Source organism: Lates calcarifer, linkage group LG10, assembly GCF_001640805.2.
Source record: "Lates calcarifer isolate ASB-BC8 linkage group LG10, TLL_Latcal_v3, whole genome shotgun sequence".
Taxonomy (NCBI): domain Eukaryota; kingdom Metazoa; phylum Chordata; class Actinopteri; family Centropomidae; genus Lates; species Lates calcarifer.
In genome coordinates, this window is record NC_066842.1 from 9,128,335 (window position 1) to 9,149,841 (window position 21,507).

Below are 21,507 nucleotides of genomic sequence, written 5' to 3' on the forward strand. Positions count from 1 at the left end.
GGTCATTCATTTGTTCATTCACTCGTTCTTGCAGGAAAACATTAAAGCGATAATTTAGTTACAAGAGAGAGAAAATAGTAATCTAGAAAGCAATGTACAAATACTTTTTGCTGTACTTGCAACATTGCAGATAAAAAAAACTAGAAAAATAACCATGTATTGTTCCTGTTATTGCCAATCAGCTGTTACTGGGTAGTAACAGGCATGTACTTTCACCCAATGATACGATGATCAACAAACTTGGTCCCGCCTTTCATATTTTTCTCAAAAGTAACGACCAATAGAATTCCTGGATTTTTGTTATTGATGTTCTAATTCACCAATAGGAGGCTTCCTCTACTAACATTCATTCCCACCCCTCGAGTGAATGCCAGAGAGTTTCTTGATGGCGACAGGTCTGGTAAGTGGGAAGTTGGCTACTTTTTTCGAAGAAATAAAAGGTTCAAAGTAATTTTTAACTTGAGCGTTGTGTGATCCGTGTCTTCGCAATCCTAACACGGTGTTTTAGCAGGGCTGTCACGCGTTTATTTGATGTGAAATCACAGGTTGTGCTCGACAGTGTTTTTTTTTCGGTGTGACGCTTGTTGTTTTGGTGTTCACAAACCCATCCGACAGCAGTTTTGTACACAATAACAAGTCACTCAGTTGGTAAAAAGTATTTTGATTTGCCTGGAAATGTCCTTTAAAGGCTTCTGGAGATTTTCGTGTCATTCATTTTCAACGGGGCAGAGAGGTTGCGTCATGCCTCAACTTGTTGACATTCTTTTGTTTACAGTGTTAGACCCGACAGCCTCTGGGTTTGAGCCGAGGATACCACTGCTGCTTTTGAGGAGTGGGGAAACAGCAGGCCCAGGCTTCAAACTGTCATTCTGGACATGGTAGTACTTTAGAAACGTATTATTTAACGGTATGTTACTGGTACATCCGCGTTCACGAAGTCGAAGCGACGGTTTGTCCGAAAGTGCAGCGACCGTTGATCGGTTGTCAGAACACAAATAACCATTAGTTCTTCCTTTTTAACAGATGCGCTTGATGCCCGCAGTTTATTTAATATTTTTAAACCATCTTCCTTTTTTAGTTTGCATGTTCTCAAACACCAAATAATCTTCAAATCAGCACAAAATGTTTTACTTTGTCATTGATATTCCTTCACGTTTTTTGTGAACGTCGTGTTTGCGATCCTCTACATGCCACTTTTCGGAACGAATTTATGATATTTACCACTTTTGCTACGCAGTTATGAATGAATGAGCTCTGGTACGCATGCGCCAAATCCTTTTAAGTTTATAAACAAGGCCTCCACGCAGCGGTGGTGATCACATGACCAAGTCACAGAGGTTTACTGTGTCGTTTCAGAGACAAAGGATTCCCTCAAGGCTGCCTACCTTTTCCATTATACTCATGCAGTACATGATATATCTTGTAACGATTACATGGAAAATTTGCTGTTCTAAGAATCGTTTGCAGTTAATGCCTATCATGTTAATGTTATGTTCTTTAGTTCCATGGATCCTTTAATCATGCCTCAATGAAACAATATAACTATCAAAAATCCACATACTATCATTCAGACTTATGTATGCAATTACAAAGACTGCATTCTCAGTAATTATGAGTGCTTATTGCATAACTCTAATTGAAACAGCCTTGCAAATAGAACTGTCTTGCAGTTTCTATTGGTTTGTGAAAGCTCTAATTTTGTCTTTTGGTTTTGCCTAAAACTAGCTGACGTGGCAGAACATGATGATGGAAGCTGAGTAAACAGACCTGTAGCCGGTTTTAAAGAAAAAAAAGGAAACAGCAGAACATTGTAAAAATGGACGAGTCCTTTGATCCACTCAAGTGTAACGAAGATCTCCCTTCCTCACCTGGGTGTCACATGGATTATGGTAAAATGCTACACCAGTAGGAAGTCACATTCTACATTTAAGATGACAGATTTTTTTCTCATGTCTATTATGAATAACATTGTTGACCTTGCTGTAGATGACATGCCAGAGCTGCAGGAGGTGGAGGAGGACCAGAGGTCTCCAGGGTTGTTTCAGGTTGGAGCAGGAGTGTCTCACCAGGAGCTCAGCTGCTCCCCCAGCACTAACTGGCTTGCCGAGCTTGCCAACATTGCCACCAGTCCTCAGAGCCCCTTGCTGAAGGATGCCCCACATAAGAGGTTTGAATAAATATATAGTAGCAGGAAAACACTAGTGCACCTGGGGGGTATTCCACAAAGCAGGATTGGCAGGTTTACCACATAACTTAGAGAGTTTCTTATGAAATATCCCCTGAAATTGTTGAATGGTTTAGTGTATATACAGTGTGTGTGTGTGTAACTAACTAATCATATATGTATTTATACCATTGTCATTGTTTTTTCAGATCATCTCCAGTCCACATCTTTGGCAACAGTAATAGTTTACATTCCTACGCCCGGCCCCCATTAGCCAGTAGCGCACCCAACCCGTCCAGAGGCCACCTCAGGGAGCGCAGGCGTGTCAGGGTAACCTTTCACTTCCAGCCTCTGAAAACCTAAGAATCATTATTGTAGAACTAATGATAATTTCCATGTAAATTCTGTACGACATTCAAACTGAAATAGTTAATTTTACTGAAGTCATTGTAAGATGTATTTTATTATCTATGACAGGCCAGCAGTGAATCGGAATCTGGAGTTTTCTCAATGTCCTCATCCTTTTCTGATGATGAAGACATGGCCTGGTCTCACTCCTGGCCCTCCACAGCCTGGCATTGTTTCCTTAAAGGTACATACTGTACATACACAGTAACTTATACAGCATATTCATCCACTAGTGCATACGCACACACATACATTTCAGGTTATTCACACACATTGAAGTTCACTGTTAGCTTTTCTAAGAATTTCTTGAGAAGTATTCCTCATAGCTTAAAGGCACAATCCAGTCAAGTGTGAACATGTACTCTTCTGTAGAAAACAATGAAGTTAATGTTTTCATAAGTCTGTTTTTGTTTACATCAATGATGTTTAAAAACAAATTTAAAAAAATGTTTTAAAAAAAAAAACACCTTTACTTTTATCTGTGAGTCAAACTCTTCAATTGTGTTTGTCAATAGAGCATACATGTAATGGTTAAAAAAGTACTGTTTGGTTCTGTTCTGGCCTTAAATTCTGCTGATAACAATCAGTCATGCAATCAAGACTGTTTTGGATAGGAAAGAGTAGAGGTGTGACACTAATCTGTTGTTTACACTTGTCTGAAAGGGTCCTCCCGTCACAGTTTTCTGAACCAGGATGAGTATGACTTACAAACATTAGTAAAGAAATCATGACCTCTGGTGTCCAAGCAGCAAAATTACACCCATTTTCCAGAATTCTTTCCAGAATCACACTCTATTCTACTGCTGTAACTGGAGACTCTTTGTGTTTGTGTGTGTGTGTGTGTGTGTGTGTGTGTGTGTGTGTGTGTGTGTGTGTGTGTGTCTTTTCAAGAAGTAGCTAGGGGCACAAACTTTTGAGGGAAGCTATTTCCTAATGAGCCCTTTTAAATGACAAGTTTTCCTGATTTGGTTACAGCCTGCCAGATGGTAGTCTTCTGACTTAAAAACCACGGCAAAATAACATTAACAGATAAATTACTTCAGCTCTGTGTAACTGTGATCCCCAGTTATCTTTAAATTGACTTCAGTTACATTGGTTATATTTATGTTAATTCATTTAAATATTTGACCGCAGTATCGCTTCACGTAGGCATTATCTTAACTATCATATAAGGTTCATCTGCAGGTATGTCTTTGTAAACTTACTTTAAATTGACAGTTATTGATTGTGCAACAGCAGAAGTACAGGTTCATAAATCTTGTTCTACACTACCTTGATTCTCTCCATGCGTTCCTCTAATCTATTAACACACATCTTCTTTTTCATTTTGTTGCATTGTTGTATTGATATTCAGGAACTCGCCTGCGTTTCCATCGAGGTCCTAATGTAGAGTGGCAGGAAGCTGATGAACTTGGGGATTCAGATGATGACTCAGATGATGAAACCATGATGCCATCCTCCTCCTCTCTCAAGGTTGGGCAATGAATAGTAACCTCGCTGTGTCTTAAAAATATTTCATAATAGTTTGCTGTACTCTAGAAAGTCTTCCTATGTACACCTATGTTTAGTATTGCTGCATCGTTGACTGTGTGAGTGACCGATTCTGGTTGTCTATACATTACAATGACCTGACAATGGCACAAGGTGGCAGACAGGCTAACAGTGAAAGTACAGTAAGTGAGTAACTGAATGCATGCATGAGTCTTGAAACACGTTCTGGGTTCAACACATTTATTTATAACACACACAGCGTCAAACTCACTGCTCTAGGCAAACAATCTGTGTAAGCTTTCTTGTCCAAAACAGAACCACATCTCGTAAGGAAGCAACAACAAAATAGATATTGTTGAAAATAAAAGCAAAAAAACAACGACAACAAAAAAAGGTTTGAAATGTTGAAATGATATGATAACATGAACATGAAAGGAATCTACAAGTAGGGAAATGAAAATAAGGAATTGAGCAAGGACCCAGAATGAATTATATCAGACCAAAATATACAGTCACTTGGCATTTGTAAAATAGAGGAGATAATTTTATAATTTGATCTTTAATTGATTATTTATGTTTATTGTTTTTTGTTATGATGATGATATTCTTAATCAGAAAATCATTGTTTGTTCTTCAAGATGACTCCTTACTGGATAGATGTGAAAGATTTATTTATGGATTTGGAGTTTAGCCAATCATGCAAGGATTTCCATGGGTTTTGGATTGTGTCACAGGCATAAAATAGGTGCTCTGTTGTTTCTACATGTATTTGAGTCTGCCATGGTCAAACAGTGGTACATTGCTTTAAATGCTGCTGCTGCAAGGAACTGTGGGATGGCATTATCTCCTTTCCTTTTGTAAAACAAGGTCCAATGTTCCCTGTGCTAAAGGAGAGGAGATAGGAAGTACTGACACTCATTCCCTTAGCATTTAGAGAATTTGACCAACTCTTCCACTTCCAGGTGATTTCATTCAGTAGGAACCTTCATAAGCAAAACAGACTATTTGACTGCAGCCTTGCTGATTTTCAGTGGTGATGTAATTTTTCATAATAGTAACCTTCTGAACTTTCCAGATAATCAGGTACAAAATTTTTGTTACCCCAACTTCTTCAGTGTTTGGTCAATTAGCTTGACTTGCAAATAAAACTTCTCCTGTTTACCTTTTGCTCTATTCACAGAGATTCGGTTCAGAGGGGCTGAAGTTGGTGAGCCACGAAGAGACAGTCTCTTTTGGCCAGGCAGTTCTTAAACTGACCTTTGACCCCGGCTCACCTGATGATGGTCTTTTAACAGCTGAATGCAGACTAGATCACCCATTTTTTGTCAAAAATAAAGGTAAAACTTTTCATTTCCTGTTTCCTACTGATACCCATTTGGCAGATGCTTTGATCCAAAGTGACTTACAAGTGAAGGATACCACTTAAGCTTCAGTACAGTAGGAGACCTTGAAGTAAGCACTAAATCTAGTAGACAACAGGTTATGCTTTCTTGTATTTTAAGAGAGAGCAAAAGATAAATGTCAGCTTTGTTGGTGAGATGAGAGCAGTGTGTGAAATTAGTCCTTGCCAGTAGAAGCCTCAACTGACCAGATGAATTTTGCTTTAAGATCAAAGTAATCTTTAATTTACCATCTGTCTTTTTCAGGGTGGTCTTCTTTTTATCCAAGCCTTACTGTGGTGCACCATGGGATCCCCTGCTATGAGATGCAGCTTGGCGATGTGTGCCTGCCACCAAATCACCCAGATGCCATTAACTGTGATGACTCGGTCGTCTTTGACACTTTCAGAAGGTACACTCCTACAAATAATGTGTTCTTTCTTTTGCAAGTAAAATACTTGAGTATGAGTCATCAGAAGAGAGAAGAAGAGAGCTTTATAACTATGTGTTTGAAGAACTGTTTTGCTTATGCTGAACACTGTCACAGAGCACTTACTGACATAATAATGCATTCCCTAGACCCTTACTGTAACCTCTACCATCATGAAATGCCTAACCCCAGCATTTACCTTTTGCAAAATGTCCTCATTCCCAAGGCGTGATGCAGCAGAATTTTAAAGTGACACAGTGGCATTTTTAGATTATTTAGAGGGCAAACGGCACATATACACACACTATAAAAAACTAAATTGCATAAAAAATGTGAGATTACAGAGGTATAATATGTGTCTGTTTTCCTTCCTGTCCTGCAGTTACGACTTCACCCCACTAGATTCCTCAGCAGTGTATGTTCTCAGCAGCATGGCTCGTCAGCGCAGGACCTCCCTGTCCAGTGGGGGTGCTGTCAGTCCAGACTGTGATAAACTTGAGCGCTCCAGCTCCCCACAATCCTCAAGTAGCAAATCAAACAGGAGCCACACCTCAGGGACAGCCACTGGTGCCACGCCTACAAAATGCAAGCGGCCAATGAATGCTTTCATGCTCTTTGCCAAGAAGTACAGAGTGGAGTACACACAGATGTATCCTGGGAAGGACAACAGGTATGCAGAAGTCAATAGGATCTGGTGCATTTATTCACAGTAATATGTATACAGTAAGCTTTTTTACAGTTTATAATTTAGGTTAATGTTTCTATTTCTTTGTTACCTCTTAACATTGGTCACTAACATCAGCCTTTTGTTTAATGAAATACAGAGACAGAGATACAGGGAGGGGGAGGGAGAGCAGAGAAGAGAGAGAGGAGAAATGGCATGAGTGAGATAGTTAAAAAGGGATAGATAGCAAGAGAGAGGGAGAAATAGCGAGAGATTTGGATGGGGGGTATCTGAGCTGTGGGCTACAGATTAAAAGTCTGTGACGTCATATGTGAAGCCTTGTTGTTTAACACAAAGAGAATGCCTTCATGAACCTCTGAGCCCCAATGTGGGAGGATAAAGTAACACAGTAAGTTTTAATAACTCTTGGGGTCATGTTTTCAGTTCTGCAATTAGTAGCATATTGGTCAGCAAAGTGACCCTTTCCTCCTGAAGGAAGCACAATTTAAGGGTCCATGAGCAATGCACTTATCTCCAAAGCACAGCTGGACCAATTTAATAAGCCAGTCATCTCCTAGCATGTGAGACAGACCCGCCTTACTGCATCCTTTGAACATGTTTTTATTGTTACATTTATTTAATTTTTAAGATGTAATAAAATAAATGCAAAAAATGTATGTATGTATGTAAAACGTATTCATGTTCCTTGCACAAAAAGGAAATAGAAAATGGTAAGGGAGGGAACGAAAGACAGATTCTATTAAGACAAAAATCAGAAAAGTTGAGTCCTTCATCTTGCGTGTCTGACCTTTCACTCCAGAGCCATTAGTGTCATCCTGGGTGACAAGTGGAAGAAGATGAAGAGTGAGGAGAGGAGGATGTACACCATGGAGGCCAAAGCTCTGGCTGAAGAGCAGAAAAGACTCAATCCAGACTGCTGGAAACGCAAAAGAACCAACTCAGTAAGGACCAAAGTCACTGAACTATAACATGTAGTAGTTTTTCCCCCCACAACATCCAGATTGTACTTATATTTACCCCATTTTTGTCTGTGTGTCCACCTACTTCATGTCGTGTTTTAACAGGGTTCCCAGCAGACCTAGATTATCCCCCAAAATCCCCAGCTGCTGGTGATTGGTCACAGAGAGGTGCTGGACAGAGTCTGATGGACCGCTTGATGCCTCTTTGCTCTCCTGTATTCTTGAGACTCAACTGTGATGCTGAATTCACTTCCTTTTTGTAACCTTGAAACATTATAGAAACAAACCAGAATTATGAAACTATAAACATCCATGTAATCTAGTCACTAACAGTGCATATATTTTCTTATATCTTTTAATGTCAAAGATGTCTTATTCCCCTGAAATAAGAATGAATCTTCTCGTTTATTTCAGGTTATGTCATATTCAAGGTTGAAAAAAATGAGAGCCTGTGGTGCTATGCTTCAGTGTAGAAGGAGCAGTAAACAACAAGTCTCTATTTATAATTGTAAAAAGGGGAATTTTAGGTAACTTTTCACAACTGTTCATACTGATTATATTTGTAAGATTCAATATATTGCACAGATTGGTAACCCTTTCATACATTTTGTAATACAGTATATATTCTGCAGCAGAACTATGGCCAACAGTTTGTGATACTGCCCTGCCAAGTCTTTAGATTGTTTTTGCTCAACCACCTGGCCATATGATGAGAAGACTTTCAGCATGTGGTGGTGGGTTTACACTCAGTCACAAAGCACTTCAGGCCTTCACTGTAAGTGTTAATTTCTTTTGCACTTTATATAAATATGTAATCTAATCCTATACAGCCATTGTATACTGGTGAAAACCATTTGTATAAAACAGCTAGTACCTTGATAGTTTGACACAATCATGGCTCAGTAGTCATGTTCTGCTTTCAGGTTGCTAATTTTAATTTTTCTAGGTTTTAAGTGCTTTGTTCATAATGTACAGGTTTCACAGCCCCAACAACCTCTTGCACAAAATATCCTTGTATCATATTATAAATAATTTTTTTAAAATCTTGCATCATATCCAAGTGTTTGGTTCTTTTTCATAAACTGTAAACTGTAATCACAACCTGTGGGGAAGCTTGGCCTTTAATGTTTTTTCCTGTCCTTTTATTTCAGAATGCTTTTCAGCTTCCTCCCATGAATAGGTGCATGTCCTTAACTGACACACTGAACCAGGCAAATTTTGTCTGAAGCTTTAAGAGCTCTTGATATTCACTGATTCAAACATCCAATCAGTAAAGCGTGATGTTTCCAGGCAACAACATGGTTAAAGTGTGTTTTATTCTTCTGTTTGCTGGTCTGCCACATCAAAATGCATCATGCACAGATGCTAACAAAGCCTCCCTAGTGGCAATTGTACTGGAGGAAGATTATTCACTCTTGGGCTGAATGAGGACAATTTAAAGGTCTTAACTGAATCTTATACTCACTAGAACCATGGTCTCTTCCTCTGGTGATGGGAAAAGATCTGAAAGAAAATGAAAAAGCACACAATCATAAGCTTTTAACTGGAGAGAGTTCCAAATGTGATCATCATCATTTCGAGTCACTTTGACCCAGAAAAACATTTTCTATTCCAAATATTCTATGAGATATGCTCTTCCAAAGTTTGACTGTTATCAAACGTCATTTTTGAGAAGTGTTTTAAAGACAATAACACATTAAAACTAAATTTATTACGACTGAAGTCAAAATAAACACTATATTTTTTGATCAAAGGTCATACCCCACATATGTATATGTAACCTACACATACCCTCACGCATACATGCACACGCCCACATGCATGTCACCACATGTACAAGCGCATAAACAATACAGTAGATAGGCCGAGAAGCCCATAGAGACAAGACCATATGGAATGCACCATATGGAAAGATGAGCAAATATACTGTAGATATAATGTAATATATGATAGTGTATTCAAATGTAATATTAAGAATATATAATGAAAAAATACAAATATGGTGCCACCTGCACACAGTTCAATGCACAAACTTACTAAGTCCACATCCAAACGATACAAAAATAGACTAAAAAATTGATGGATGGATGGATGTATTATAATACATTATCCAGACCTGGTATGCTACCTTTCCCGTGGATGTATCATAAGAGCAATCAGGGGCGGTTGATAAGCGGAACAGAATCAGAAAGCCATATTGGCGTTTTTTCTGCCGTTGATGGCTTGCGTGTGTTGTCATTGGCTATGACGTCCTGGGAGGAACGCAGAGAGGCGGAGACACGAAGTCGTGAAAACAGATTAAAACCAGCGTTTGAACCGTTGCCTCGGTTTGTCAGTAGTGTGAGAAACCTTACTTACTGAAGAAGTCTGGGTGCTGAAACAAGCTTTGAAGCTGCTTTTTGAGTGATGCTGAACGATCAACACACCTGCGGCGCGAAGGTAAGGAGCGAACAAGCTAGCGGCTAGCGATAGCATTTGCGTTAGCGGCGAGTGTTAGCCTTCTCGTTTAAGGACTTCTTTTGACCTTATTTCCATTTTCTGTCGTTTTTATTGCATGGGTAAGAGTGTGTTTGTGTGTTTCCGTGACTGAGGCGTCCCTGACATGAGTTGTGGACCCCCAACGTGGACGGGTGAAAATTCAAGGAGCTCTTGATAGTCCGTTCAATCCCTGTTGTAATTGTTTAGTCACTTAACAGACATCTTACATCTCTTTGTAATTTTGTGTTCCACTCTGGTCCTCTTAACTTAGTTTATAGCGGTCTATCATGTCATTGTCATCGTTTTCTGTCTATTTATGGTCATTTTGTGTTACATTTAGTCTGTACCTGGCTGCTTCACACCCGGATGTCAACGTTAGCAACAGCGAATTTGAGGTGCCGCCACGGTCATTTTGACGAAAACTCAAGCTTTTGATAACTTTTAATCACCAAGACGTTAACAGTATACTGACTGAGTTTGAAGTCAATATGATTGAGTTCGTTTAAATACAATGTCCCCAAATGGCGAAAAATGAGCAAAATTTGTGAATTAAAGCCAAAATGTCTGACTTCCTGTTGGTCTGAGGTCATGGCATCAGAAGACATTTTGTACATGTGGGCATGTTATGCGGTCCGAATTTCGTCCACATACGACAAATTGAGCTCAATGGGGGATAACTTTTGATTGTTTCCAGGGCGCTATAGAGCCATTTTTCACCGCCCATGCACGAGACCTCTAAAATACACACATTTTTACCAGGTCTGACGCATGTGCAAAGTTTCATGAGTTTCTGAGCAATTGTAGGCCCCCAAAAAGGCGATTCATTTCGGACTATAATAATAAGAATCACGAATCAAGAAGCACAATTCCATTAGGGCCTTCACATGCTTTTGTGCTGGGGCCCTAATAAGAAAAGTGATATGTAATGGTAAAAGTAATCTAATATTAGAGGTAACAGTAAAAGTAAGCTGTAATATAAAAGCAATGCAGAAGATCTGTCTTCGTACAGTGAAGAAGTTCTTTCAGACCAGGACAGAGGCCTCGAGGTAATTCACAAACAACTTAACATAAACTGTCCAACACAGAGCACTAGCATCAAATTGTAAATGTTCAGTATAGTTGTTCATAAGTGTGATAATTCTAACTGTTGGTCAGAGGGTGATTTAATAATACTTTACAGTGTGTAGCAACCAGTTCTACACTTATTTACTTAAACAATTTCACATAAGCTGCTGCTAAGACCTTTGTAAATTTGGTTGTTATCCATTAAACGAAAACAACACAAAGACATTTTAAATATTTGTTATAAGAAGAAGAAGGTTGAAATGTGAAATAATGATTCTGTAAGTGACTGTCTGTGGTGGAAGGAATATTCAGACTATTTACTGAAGTATAATAAACATCACAAGTTAAAATCCTGTATTCAAAAACTTAACTGGTAGTTTATTATTGTTGTGCAGTTCACAGTAACATACACGATTGCCTCAGTGATTAGTTGATAGACACGCAATTAATAATAATTTTACTTTTTCCCAAATATTTGTTGTTGTTGGTTCTTCAGGAGGTGATGACAGTCAGCAGTTCATTTTCTGAAACAGCCCTCTACTGTTTAAATGTGGTTCAGCTGTAATGTTGACTATAGTGTTTTCTTGGTTAAACTGTTGATGAGGAATAGGTAGTAGTGTATTGGTCATTTTCCTTTGTATGTTTCTCTTTGATTTCCTCCAGGTGTCACCACTTCATCCACGACATCGTCCACAATCGCAGAGACATGGTCCATGATCGGAGAGACATTGTTGAGGATGAGGGAGACATCGTCCACGATCAGAGACATTGTCTATGATTGCAGAGACCTTGTCAAAGATGAGAGAGACGTTGTCCGTGATCAGAGACATTGTCCATGCTTCGTAGAGACCTTGCGATAGAATCGGCGGAGACGGGGGTCACCGATTTGACGGCATTGCCCGCGATCAGGGACATTGTTGATGACCACAGAGACACCGTCTATGATCTCAGAGACATCGTCCACGATCACAAAGACATAGTCCATGATCACAGAGACATTGTCCATAATCTCAGAGACATTGTCCGCGATCACAGAGACGTAGTCCACGATCACAGAGATGTAGTCCAAGATCGCAGAGAGTCTTCGTACAATGAAGACGTTCTTTCAGACCAAGACAGAGGCCTCCAGGTAATTCACAAACAGCTTTACATCAACTGTCCAACAGGGAGCACTGTTTAGTAAGGCACCAAATGGTCAAAAAATGTCATAGTATAGTAAGGCGTCAAAAAATTTCATAGTATAGTAAGGCACCAAATACCATCAAATTATGTCATGATATCGTAAGGCGTCAAAAACCATCATAAGATGTCATCAAAATATGTCCTAGTAGAGTAAGGCGTCAAAAACCAGGTTCAGGTGTAATGTTGAATTTTTATCTGTGTTTTCATGGTTAAACTGTTGATGAGGAATAGGTAGTAGTGTATTGATCATTTTCCTTTGTATGTTTCTCTTTGATTTCCTCCAGGTGTCACCACTTCGTCCACAACATCGTCCACAATCGCAGAGACATGGTCCATGATCGGAGAGACATTGTTGAGGATGAGGGAGACATCGTCCACGATCAGAGACATTGTCTATGATTGCAGAGACCTTGTCAAAGATGAGAGAGACGTTGTCCGTGATCAGAGACATTGTCCATGCTTCGTAGAGACCTTGCGATAGAATCGGCGGAGACGGGGGTCACCGATTTGACGGCATTGCCCGCGATCAGGGACATTGTTGATGACCACAGAGACACCGTCTATGATCTCAGAGACATCGTCCACGATCACAAAGACATAGTCCATGATCACAGAGACATTGTCCATAATCTCAGAGACATTGTCCGCGATCACAGAGACGTAGTCCACGATCACAGAGAGTCTTCGTACAATGAAGAAGTTCTTTCAGACCAAGACAGAGGCCTCCAGGTAATTCACAAACAGCTTTACATCAACTGTTCAACACAGAGCACTGTTTAGTAAGGCATCAAAAATGGCCAAAAAATGTCATAGTATAAGGGGTCACAGAAGGCCAAAAAATGTCATAGTATAGTAGGGCATCAAAAATGGCCCAAAAATGTCATAGTATAGGGAGATGTTAAAAAATCTTAAAAAGGTGTCAAAAAACATCAAAAAATGTCATGGTATAGTAAGGCATCAAAAACAGCCAAAAGTATCATAAGGGGTCACAGAAGGCCAAAAAATGTCATAGTATAGGGAGGTGTTAAAAAATGCTAAAAAGGTGTCAAAAACCATCAAAAAATGTCATAGTATAGTAAGGTGTCAAAAACCCATCAAAAATGTAGTATCATGTCAAAAATGTCATAGTATAGTAAGGCATCAAAAACAGCCAAAAGTATCATAGTATCATAAGGGGTCACAGAAGGCCAAAAAATGTCATAGTATCATAAGGGGTCACAGAAAGCCAAAAAATGTCACAGTATAGTAAGGCATCAAAAACAGCCAAAAGTGTTGTAGTATAGTAAGGCATCAAAAACAGCCAAAAGTGTCGTAGTATAGTAAGGCATCAAAAACCATTAAAAAATGTCATAGTATAGTAAGGCGTCAAAATATTTCATAGTATAGTAAGGCACCAAATACCATCAAATTATGTCATGACATCGTAAGGCGTCAAAAACCATCATAAGATGTCATCAAAATATGTCCTAGTAGAGTAAGGCGTCAAAAACCAGGTTCAGGTGTAATGTTGAAATTTTATCTGTGTTTTCATGGTTAAACTGTTGATGAGGAATAGGTAGTAGTGTATTGATCATTTTCCTTTGTATGTTTCTCTTTGATTTCCTCCAGGTATCACCACTTTCGGCCACAACATCGTCCACAATCGCAGAGACATGGTCCATGATCGGAGAGACATTGTTGAGGATGAGGGAGACATCGTCCACGATCAGAGACATTGTCTGTGATTGCAGAGACCTTGTCAAAGATGAGAGAGACGTTGTCCGTGATCAGAGACATTGTCCATGCTTCGCAGAGACCTTGCGATAGAATCGGCGGAGACGGGGGTCACCGATTTGACGGCATTGCCCGCGATCAGGGACATTGTTGATGACCACAGAGACACCGTCTATGATCTCAGAGACATCGTCCACGATCACAAAGACATAGTCCATGATCACAGAGACATTGTCCATAATCTCAGAGACATTGTCCGCGATTACAGAGACGTAGTCCACGATCACAGAGACGTAGTCCAAGATCACAGAGAGTCTTCGTACAATGAAGAAGTTCTTTCAGACCAAGACAGAGGCCTCCAGGTAATTCACAAACAGCTTTACATCAACTGTCCAACAGGGAGCACTGTTTAGTAAGGCACCAAATGGTCAAAAAATGTCATAGTATAGTAAGGCGTCAAAATATTTCATAGTATAGTAAGGCACCAAATACCATCAAATTATGTCATGACATCGTAAGGCGTCAAAAACCATCATAAGATGTCATCAAAATATGTCCTAGTAGAGTAAGGCGTCAAAAACCAGGTTCAGGTGTAATGTTGAAATTTTATCTGTGTTTTCATGGTTAAACTGTTGATGAGGAATAGGTAGTAGTGTATTGATCATTTTCCTTTGTATGTTTCTCTTTGATTTCCTCCAGGTATCACCACTTCGGCCACAACATCGTCCACAATCGTAGAGACATGGTCCATGATCGGAGAGACATTGTTGAGGATGAGGGAGACATCGTCCACGATCAGAGACATTGTCTGTGATTGCAGAGACCTTGTCAAAGATGAGAGAGACGTTGTCCGTGATCAGAGACATTGTCCATGCTTCGTAGAGACCTTGCGATAGAATTGGCGGAGACGGGGGTCACCGATTTGACGGCATTGCCCGCGATCAGGGACATTGTTGATGACCACAGAGTCACCGTCTATGATCTCAGAGACATCGTCCACGATCACAAAGACATAGTCCATGATCACAGAGACATTGTCCATAATCTCAGAGACATTGTCCGCGATCACAGAGACGTAGTCCACGATCACAGAGAGTCTTTGTACAATGAAGAAGTTCTTTCAGACCAAGACAGAGGCCTCCAGCAAACAGCTTTACATCAACCGTTCAACACAGAGCACTGTTTAGTAAGGCATCAAAAATGGCCAAAAAATGTCATAGTATAGTAGGGCATCAAAAATGGCCCAAAAATGTCATAGTATAGGGAGATGTTAAAAAATCTTAAAAAGGTGTCAAAAAACATCAAAAAATGTCATGGTATAGTAAGGCATCAAAAACAGCCAAAAGTATCATAAGGGGTCACAGAAGGCCAAAAAATGTCATAGTATAGGGAGGTGTTAAACAATGCTAAAAAGGTTTCAAAAACCATTAAAAATGTCATAGTATAGTAAGGCATAAAAACTGTCAAATAATGTCATAGTATAGCAAGGTGTCAAAAACCCATCAAAAATGTAGTATCATGTCAAAAATGTCACTGTATAATAAGGCATCAAAAATGGCCAAAAAATGTCATAGCATAGTAAGGTGTCAAAAACCCATCAAAAATGTAGTATCATGTCAAAAATGTCATAGTATAGTAAGGCATCAAAAACCATTAAAAAATGTCATAGTATAGTAGGGCATCAAAAACGGCCAAAAAATGTCATAGTATAGGGAGGTGTTAAAAAATGCTAAAAAGGTGTCAAAAACCATCAAAAAATGTCATTCTATAGTAAGGTGTTAAAAAATGTCATAGTATAGTAAGGCATCAAAAACAGCCAAAAGTATCATAGTATCATAAGGGGTCACAGAAGGCCAAAAAATGTCACTGTATAATAAGGCATCAAAAATGGCCAAAAAATGTCATAGTATAGCAAGGTGTCAAAAACCCATCAAAAATGTAGTATTATAAGGGGTCACAGAAGGCCAAATAATGTCATAGTTTGGGGAGGTGTTAAAAAATGCTAAAAAGGTGTCAAAAACCATCAAAAAATGTCATAGTATAGTAAGGCATAAAAACTGTCAAATAATGTCATAGTATAGCAAGGTGTCAAAAACCCATCAAAAATGTAGTATCATGTCAAAAATGTCACTGTATAATAAGGCATCAAAAATGGCCAAAAAATCTCATAGCATAGTAAGGTGTCAAAAACCCATCAAAAATGTAGTATCATGTCAAAAATGTCATAGTATAGTAAGGCATCAAAAACGGCCAAAAAATGTCATAGTATAGTAGGGCATCAAAAACAGCCAAAAGTATCATAGTATCATAAGGGGTCACAGAAGGCCAAAAAATGTCATAGTATAGTAGGGCATCAAAAACAGCCAAAAGTGTCATAGTATCATAAGGGGTCAAAGAAGGCCAAAAAATGTCATAGTATAGTAAGGCATCAAAAACCATTAAAAAATTTCATAGTATTATAAGGGGTCACAGAAGGCCAAAAAATGTCATAGTATAGTAGGGCATCAAAAATGGCCCAAAAATGTCATAGTATAGGGAGGTGTTAAAAAATGCTAAAAAGGTGTCAAAAACCATCAAAAAAATGTCATAGTATAGTAAGGCATCAAAAACCATCAAAAAATGTCATAGTATAGTAAGGCATAAAAACTGTCAAATAATGTCATAGTATAGCAAGGTGTCAAAAACCCATCAAAAATGTAGTATCATGTCAAAAATGTCATAGTATAGTAAGGCATAAAAACAGCCAAAAGTGTCATAGTATTATAAGGGGTCAGAGAAGGCCAAAAAATGTCATAGTATAGTAAGGCATAAAAACTGTGAAATAATGTCATAGTATAGCAAGGTGTCAAAAACCCATCAAAAATGTAGTATCATGTCAAAAATGTCATAGTATAGTAAGGCATCAAAAACCATCAAAAAATGTCATAGTATAGCAAGGTGTCAAAAACCCATCAAAAATGTAGTATCATGTCAAAAATGTCATAGTATAGTAAGGCATCAAAAACCATTAAAAAATGTCATAGTATAGTAAGGCATCAAAAACAGCCAAAAGTGTCATAGTATCATAAGGGGTCAAAGAAGGCCAAAAAATGTCATAGTATAGTAGGGCATCAAAAACAGCCAAAAAATGTCATAGTACAGGGAGGTGTTAAAAAATGCTAAAAAGGTGTCAAAAACCATCAAAAAATGTCATAGTATAGTAAGGCATCAAAAACCATCAAAAAATGTCATAGTATAGTAAGGCATAAAAACTGTCAAATAATGTCATAGTATAGCAAGGTGTCAAAAACCCATCAAAAATGTAGTATCATGTCAAAAATGTCATAGTATAGTAAGGCATCAAAAACAGCCAAAAGTGTCATAGTATCATAAGGGGTCAAAGAAGGCCAAAAAATGTCATAGTATAGTAGGGCATCAAAAATGGCCCAAAAATGTCATAGTATAGGGAGGTGTTAAAAAATGCTAAAAAGGTGTCAAAAACCATCAAAAAATGTCATAGTATAGTAAGGCATCAAAAACCATCAAAAAATGTCATAGTATAGTAAGGCATAAAAACTGTCAAATAATGTCATAGTATAGCAAGGTGTCAAAAACCCATCAAAAATGTAGTATCATGTCAAAAATGTCATAGTATAGTAAGGCATAAAAACAGCCAAAAGTGTCATAGTATTATAAGGGGTCAGAGAAGGCCAAAAAATGTCATAGTATAGTAAGGCATAAAAACTGTCAAATAATGTCATAGTATAGCAAGGTGTCAAAAACCCATCAAAAATGTAGTATCATGTCAAAAATGTCATAGTATAGTAAGGCATCAAAAACAGCCAAAAGTGTCATAGTATCATAAGGGGTCAAAGAAGGCCAAAAAATGTCATAGTATAGTAGGGCATTAAAAACAGCCAAAAAATGTCATAGTACAGGGAGGTGTTAAAAAATGCTAAAAAGGTGTCAAAAACCATCAAAAAATGTCATTCTATAGTAAGGTTTTAAAAAATGTCATGGTATAGTAAGGCATCAAAAACCATTAAGAAATGTCATAGTATTATAAGGGGTCAGAGAAGGCCAAAAAATGTCATAGTATAGTAAGGTGTCAAAAACCCATCAAAAATGTAGTATCATGTCAAAAATGTCATAGTATAGTAAGGCATCAAAAACAGCCAGAAGTGTCATAGTATCATAAGGGGTCACAGAAGGCCAAAAAATGTCATAGTATAGTAGGGCATCAAAAATGGCCCAAAAATGTCATAGTATAGGGAGGTGTTAAAAAATGCTAAAAAGGTGTCAAAAACCATCAAAAAATGTCATAGTATAGTAAGGCATCAAAAACCATCAAAAAATGTCATAGTATAGTAAGGCATAAAAACTGTCAAATAATGTCATAGTATAGCAAGGTGTCAAAAACCCATCAAAAATGTAGTATCATGTCAAAAATGTCATAGTATAGTAAGGCATAAAAACAGCCAAAAGTGTCATAGTATTATAAGGGGTCAGAGAAGGCCAAAAAATGTCATAGTATAGTAAGGCATAAAAACTGTCAAATAATGTCATAGTATAGCAAGGTGTCAAAAACCCATCAAAAATGTAGTATCATGTCAAAAATGTCATAGTATAGTAAGGCATCAAAAACCATCAAAAAATGTCATAGTATAGCAAGGTGTCAAAAACCCATCAAAAATGTAGTATCATGTCAAAAATGTCATAGTATAGTAAGGCATCAAAAACCATTAAAAAATGTCATAGTATAGTAAGGCATCAAAAACAGCCAAAAGTGTCATAGTATCATAAGGGGTCAAAGAAGGCCAAAAAATGTCATAGTATAGTAGGGCATCAAAAACAGCCAAAAAATGTCATAGTACAGGGAGGTGTTAAAAAATGCTAAAAAGGTGTCAAAAACCATCAAAAAATGTCATTCTATAGTAAGGTTTTAAAAAATGTCATAGTATAGTAAGGCATCAAAAACCATCAAAAAATGTCATAGTATAGTAAGGTGTCAAAAACCCATCAAAAATGTAGTATCATGTCAAAAATGTCATAGTATAGTAAGGCATCAAAAACAGCCAGAAGTGTCATAGTATCATAAGGGGTCACAGAAGGCCAAAAAATGTCATAGTATAGTAGGGCATCAAAAATGGCCCAAAAATGTCATAGTATAGGGAGGTGTTAAAAAATGCTAAAAAGGTGTCAAAAACCATCAAAAAATGTCATAGTATAGTAAGGCATCAAAAACCATCAAAAAATGTCATAGTATAGTAAGGCATAAAAACTGTCAAATAATGTCATAGTATAGCAAGGTGTCAAAAACCCATCAAAAATGTAGTATCATGTCAAAAATGTCATAGTATAGTAAGGCATCAAAAACAGCCAAAAGTGTCATAGTATTATAAGGGGTCAAAGAAGGCCAAAAAATGTCATAGTATAGTAGGGCATCAAAAATGGCCCAAAAATGTCATAGTATAGGAGGTGTTAAAAAATGCTAAAAAGGTGTCAAAAACCATCAAAAAATGTCATAGTATAGTAAGGCATCAAAAACCATCAAAAAATGTCATATTATAGTAAGGCATAAAAACTGTCAAATAATGTCATAGTATAGCAAGGTGTCAAAAACCCATCAAAAATGTAGTATCATGTCAAAAATGTCATAGTATAGTAAGGCATAAAAACAGCCAAAAGTGTCATAGTATTATAAGGGGTCAGAGAAGGCCAAAAAATGTCATAGTATAGTAAGGCATAAAAACTGTCAAATAATGTCATAGTATAGCAAGGTGTCAAAAACCCATCAAAAATGTAGTATCATGTCAAAAATGTCATAGTATAGTAAGGCATCAAAAACAGCCAAAAGTGTCATAGTATCATAAGGGGTCAAAGAAGGCCAAAAAATGTCATAGTATAGTAGGGCATCAAAAACAGCCAAAAAATGTCATAGTATAGGGAGGTGTTAAAAAATGCTAAAAAGGTGTCAAAAACCATCAAAAAATGTCATAGTATAGTAAGGCATCAAAAACCATCAAAAAATGTCATAGTATAGTAAGGCATAAAAACTGTCAAATAATGTCATAGTATAGCAAGGTGTCAAAAACCCATCAAAAATGTAGTATCATGTCAAAAATGTCATAGTATAGTAAGGCATAAAAACAGCCAAAAGTGTCATAGTATTATAAGGGGTCAGAGAAGGCCAAAAAATGTCATAGTATAGTAAGGCATAAAAACTGTCAAATAATGTCATAATAATGTCATAGTATAGCAAGGTGTCAAAAACCCATCAAAAATGTAGTATCATGTCAAAAATGTCATAGTATAGTAAGGCATCAAAAACAGCCAAAAGTGTCATAGTATCATAAGGGGTCAAAGAAGGCCAAAAAATGTCATAGTATAGTAGGGCATCAAAAACAGCCAAAAAATGTCATAGTACAGGGAGGTGTTAAAAAATGCTAAAAAGGTGTCAAAAACCATCAAAAAATGTCATTCTATAGTAAGGTTTTAAAAAATGTCATAGTATAGTAAGGCATCAAAAACCATTAAGAAATGTCATAGTATTATAAGGGGTCAGAGAAGGCCAAAAAATGTCATAGTATAGTAAGGCATCAAAAACCATCAAAAAATGTCATAGTATAGTAAGGTGTCAAAAACCCATCAAAAATGTAGTATCATGTCAAAAATGTCATAGTATAGTAAGGCATCAAAAACAGCCAGAAGTGTCATAGTATCATAAGGGGTCACAGAAGGCCAAAAAATGTCATAGTATAGTAGGGCATCAAAAATGGCCCAAAAATGACATAGTATAGGGAGGTGTTAGAAAATGCTAAAAAGGTGTCAAAAACCATCAAAAAATGTCATAGTATAGTAAGGCATAAAAACTGTCAAATAATGTCATAGTATAGCAAGGTGTCAAAAACCCATCAAAAATGTAGTATCATGTCAAAAATGTCATAGTATAGTAAGGCATAAAAACAGCCAAAAGTGTCATAGTATTATAAGGGGTCAGAGAAGGCCAAAAAATGTCATAGTATAGTAAGGCATAAAAACTGTCAAATAATGTCATAGTATAGCAAGGTGTCAAAAACCCATCAAAAATGTAGTATCATGTCAAAAATGTCATAGTATAGTAGGGCATTAAAAACAGCCAAAAAATGTCATAGTACAGGGAGGTGTTAAAAAATGCTAAAAAGGTGTCAAAAACCATCAAAAAATGTCATTCTATAGTAAGGTTTTAAAAAATGTCATAGCATAGTAAGGCATCAAAAACCATTAAGAAATGTCATAGTATTATAAGGGGTCAGAGAAGGCCAAAAAATGTCATAGTATAGTAAGGTGTCAAAAACCCATCAAATATGTAGTATCATGTCAAAAATGTCATAGTATAGTAAGGCATCAAAAACAGCCAGAAGTGTCATAGTATCATAAGGGGTCACAGAAGGCCAAAAAATGTCATAGTATAGTAGGGCATCAAAAATGGCCCAAAAATGTCATAGTATAGGGAGGTGTTAAAAAATGCTAAAAAGGTGTCAAAAACCATCAAAAAATGTCATAGTATAGTAAGGCATCAAAAACCATCAAAA

General features: G+C 37.4%; 1 protein-coding gene across 2 annotated transcripts; it reads left to right on the forward strand.

The window, feature by feature from the left end:
* The first annotated feature begins 312 nt into the window (after nucleotides 1-312).
* On the forward strand, nucleotides 313-8,813 carry LOC108888493 (HMG box-containing protein 1). Of its 2 annotated transcripts, none has more exons than XM_018684486.2 (11): nucleotides 313-400; nucleotides 1,726-1,889; nucleotides 1,987-2,167; nucleotides 2,374-2,494; nucleotides 2,642-2,756; nucleotides 3,927-4,045; nucleotides 5,244-5,400; nucleotides 5,710-5,854; nucleotides 6,255-6,542; nucleotides 7,357-7,498; nucleotides 7,622-8,813. In XM_018684486.2, exons 2-11 carry the CDS (start codon nucleotides 1,817-1,819, stop codon nucleotides 7,637-7,639), a joined length of 1,359 nt encoding a protein of 452 aa, XP_018540002.1. In that variant the 5' UTR covers nucleotides 313-400; nucleotides 1,726-1,816; the 3' UTR covers nucleotides 7,640-8,813. The 2 variants fall into 2 exon arrangements, with proteins under 2 accessions (XP_018540002.1, XP_050929212.1); XM_051073255.1 differs by lacking the exon at nucleotides 313-400 and adding an exon at nucleotides 492-878.
* The last annotated feature ends 12,694 nt before the right edge of the window (nucleotides 8,814-21,507 follow it).